The 3,859-nt window shown below is 18.5% G+C and overlaps 1 protein-coding gene across 1 annotated transcript in view; it reads left to right on the top strand.

Moving 5' to 3' along the window:
* LOC102680098 (V-type proton ATPase 116 kDa subunit a) overlaps positions 1-3,859 on the top strand; it is a 38,840-nt gene that overhangs the window by 23,803 nt on the left and 11,178 nt on the right. Inside the window, 1 exon segment of the mRNA XM_031514017.1 lies at positions 2,049-2,149. Within this exon segment, the coding sequence (XP_031369877.1) occupies positions 2,049-2,149 (101 nt within the window).

Here is a 3,859-nt window from a genome sequence, read left to right on the forward strand (position 1 = left end):
TATTTATCTAATCTGTAATATATTATTTCAATAAATGAATTTTTTTATATTTGATTACATAATTATAATTTTATTATTCAAAAATAAAAAATGTCTATATAAACTATTTTTAATAATTTTTTATTTTTAAGAATAATTTTCATGCAAATACTTGCCGATAAAAAAAGATATATAATAAATATTTTTTTAAAAAATTATAATAATCTAAAATTTTATCGAAATTAATTATTATCACTTTGTTACTTATTTGTTTTTAAATCATAAAAAAATAACAGATTTATATAAATAATTTTTGAAAAAAAATTTCTTTAGAAGATTATATTATAATTTCTTAATATTTTTTATAATGTAAATATTTTCTTAGATTATGTATAAAATTATATAACATTTTTTTATAGGTTTTGTTTCTTTTGTTTTTCATTATTTGAATTTTTTAAGAATGTATAATATATTAATTCAAGATAGGACACAGAATTAAATATATTATAACCATTTTTTTAATCAATGATAATGATTATTATTATTTAAAAATAAAAGAAACAAAATGATATGATAAATATAAATAATTCTTAAGAAAATTTTTAATTATCATGATAGATATATCTTTTTTTTCTTTCAATAATTCTCATAAATATTCTAAACATACGAGAATAATAAAATTTATAAAAAAAAATTTTAAAAATGTTTCATTGAGATAATAAAAAAGGTAATAAAATAAAATCATTATAAAATGATTATTATTATATATCAATCATAATCAGTATTTGAAAGAAACAAATATTATTTTATTATTTATTAAACATTTTTTTAGTTCCAATTCTCAGGATTTGATGATAATAAAAAATTTGTTGAATTAACAAGGTCATTTTGTATTAATGGTGAATTAATAATTGATATTTAGCATAATTCATATTAACTTCAATATATTATAATATAACATTGTATAGTAATTTATATTTAGTTAAAAATATGATCGATTTAAGATATCTTTAGAAGCTTAAAAATTTGTTCCATTAATTCTATCATATTAGAATTTATTATGTAATTTACTGGTATCCACTATTATACTGTACTACTATTGTAATTTAAAAATAGAAAAATAAATTTAAATTAATAAAAAAAAGTAAAAGTTATAACTATAATTAACATGAGTAATATATGGGAAAATTTTTTTAGTAATTAAAAACAACAATATGGGATAATAATTAAAATTTGTTTTCAATTTTAAGAATGATTTTCTTCTTTTGCCATAGTATATATTATAACATCAATCATTATATTTTTTAATTGTATTTCATATTATGCACTGTTTTTCATATTATATCTGTGTTATCCCGTATTTTTTATTTAAGAAATATAGGATCAAAAAAATAATTATAAATTTATAATTATTTTATATATATATTCAATACTCATTCAATATAATATATATTCAATATTCATTTATATTGCAATATTTTTTTAATTCTTTATGAGATCTGACAATATATATTAAATTATGTATCTGACAACTTATATATTAAATTATGTATCTTCTTGCTAAATATCATTCTTACGTTTAAGTACATACTTTTCTTGAAAAAGTATATTAACTAACATGTATCTTGTTTATTCTTCTATCTTAAGATGATTTTGAAAATGATTTTGAAAATTTACTTATATTACTCTCAATATTATTAATATAATATCTAATAAAAAATAATTATTGGAAAATCCTCCTTATTAACTTCTATGATTTTTTATTGTTTTTAAAAGAAGTTAAAAAAGGTATTTTTTAACAATATAATGGCATCAAGTAATAGAATAAAAACTTTGAAATTTATGTCACAAAATCATTTTCAAAATATATATATATATATTTTCTTTTTTTTTTTTTATAATCTTGGAGCCAGTAAATTTGATAAAATATGAATTGTTAAAGATATCTTTAATCTTATTCCTATGTGTGTAAAACGTAAGAAACTTATGCAACAACAATATGGCAATTGGAGCATTATAGTGATGTCTAGTGTGCTAATGTGGTTGTGTCTTGTCTGTTGTGTCGTCAGCAAGAGCACGCAGGCTTGAATCCTACCGAGTCCATGACACGTGCATTGATTAGTGATGATAATATCGCCCGCCAGACTGCCCTTGGTCCTGTCCAATTGGGGTATGTACTCCGTATCTAGTAAATCCTTCCCATACGTTATTATGTATCCTTCAAAATTCATTCAACAGAATTTATTATTAATTTAACAATTTATATCAAGTTTTATATTTACCGCTATTTTTATAATATACTTTCTAATTATTTTTATTAAATTTAAAATTTTAGAAAACTATTTACATGTTCAAGGAATATATGAAATCTGAAAAAGATGGTACACTTTGGAACAAAAATATGCATTTTATATAAAGAATGTGCAATAATAAATGAAAAATTTCAACAACAAATTCAGCAATTTTTTTTGTAAAGAAAGACTGAATCATTTTTTATCTAATTAAATAAATGATCAATTATAATATTAATTATTATTATTATTATTTTATTATTAAATGAACAGAAAAAATTATTTTATTATTAAATGAAGAAAAAATATAAAAAGATTATTTTGATGAATAGATTCTTTGTATTCTTAAGGTTTTCTACCTTGACTTCTTTCTATCTTGGCTATAATAATGTCATCTGACAACATTATACTGATCAATTTCAATATTAATCTAAGCTATGATTAGAATTTTGTAAAGTAGCATATTAAGATAAAAGATTCATTTAAATGAATGAAATATTCCAAACCGTATATTTTTTTTCATGTTCATATTCTTTCAGATCATTTCTTTCAGATAATTATTTAATAAACATAAAAAAAATATTTTAGAAATATCATATGATAAATTATTTATTATTCTTCGTAAACGCAATTTTTTAAATACTGAATCAGTCTTTAAAATAATTCTCACTTATTATAAAATATCCTATGTAAAAATAAATTGAAGATATATAGAATCTTTTCATAAACAATTTAATTTTATAAAAAAAATAAAATTTAATCATTCATTGAGTGCTCATGAACTTAACTATCTCCTAAATTTATGCTTATATTTTATTATGTTCTTCTATTATATAATCTCTAGTAAATTTTATAAATAATCATATCAGATATAAAAATTAATTCAATGCCTTACTACATTAAATAATTTATAATTTTGATTTAAATATTTATAATTCATTTTGATATAAAAAATTATGATTTCTTTGATTTTAAACTAACATAAGAATAATAAATTTGATAGGAAAATATTGTTCAGTGCTTAGAATACGACAAGCCTTTTTGGCTATATTTTGCAAATAGACAATAGTATTTCTTTGAATTAGAAAATTCAATTTACTTCCTTAACTTATTACAATTAACTTTTAGCTTTATTTGATTATTTATTCAAATCATTTCACATCATTTGACAAGCATTTCCAAATATTGAAAGAGCTACAAGAAAGCATTGATAACTATATTACTAATTATAATAAACGTTGGACAAGTGCCTATAATTCAAACTATACATTTATGAAATAGTAGTATTGGAATTTAATCTTGATCAGGATTGCTAAACAAATATTTTCTATCTAAAAAGATTAGGAAAAATAGAGATATAGAACATATATTAAAACAAATATATTTATTATTTGAATAAAATTCCTTTTTTAAAAATATATTAAAAATTTAAAATATTTTTTTTTCATCTCCATTTTTTCATCTCTATTTTTCCCATTATTATTTTTTTTCATTTATTCTTTCATTTATTTTTTCTTATTTTCATCATTTTTCGTCGAGAAAAATTATTTTGTTAATTATTTGGAATTATATTTGAAGTTTTTTTTTTT

The sequence above is a fragment of the Apis dorsata genome, unplaced genomic scaffold, assembly GCF_000469605.1.
Source record: "Apis dorsata unplaced genomic scaffold, Apis dorsata 1.3 scaffold_840, whole genome shotgun sequence".
Lineage (NCBI taxonomy): Eukaryota > Metazoa > Arthropoda > Insecta > Hymenoptera > Apidae > Apis > Apis dorsata.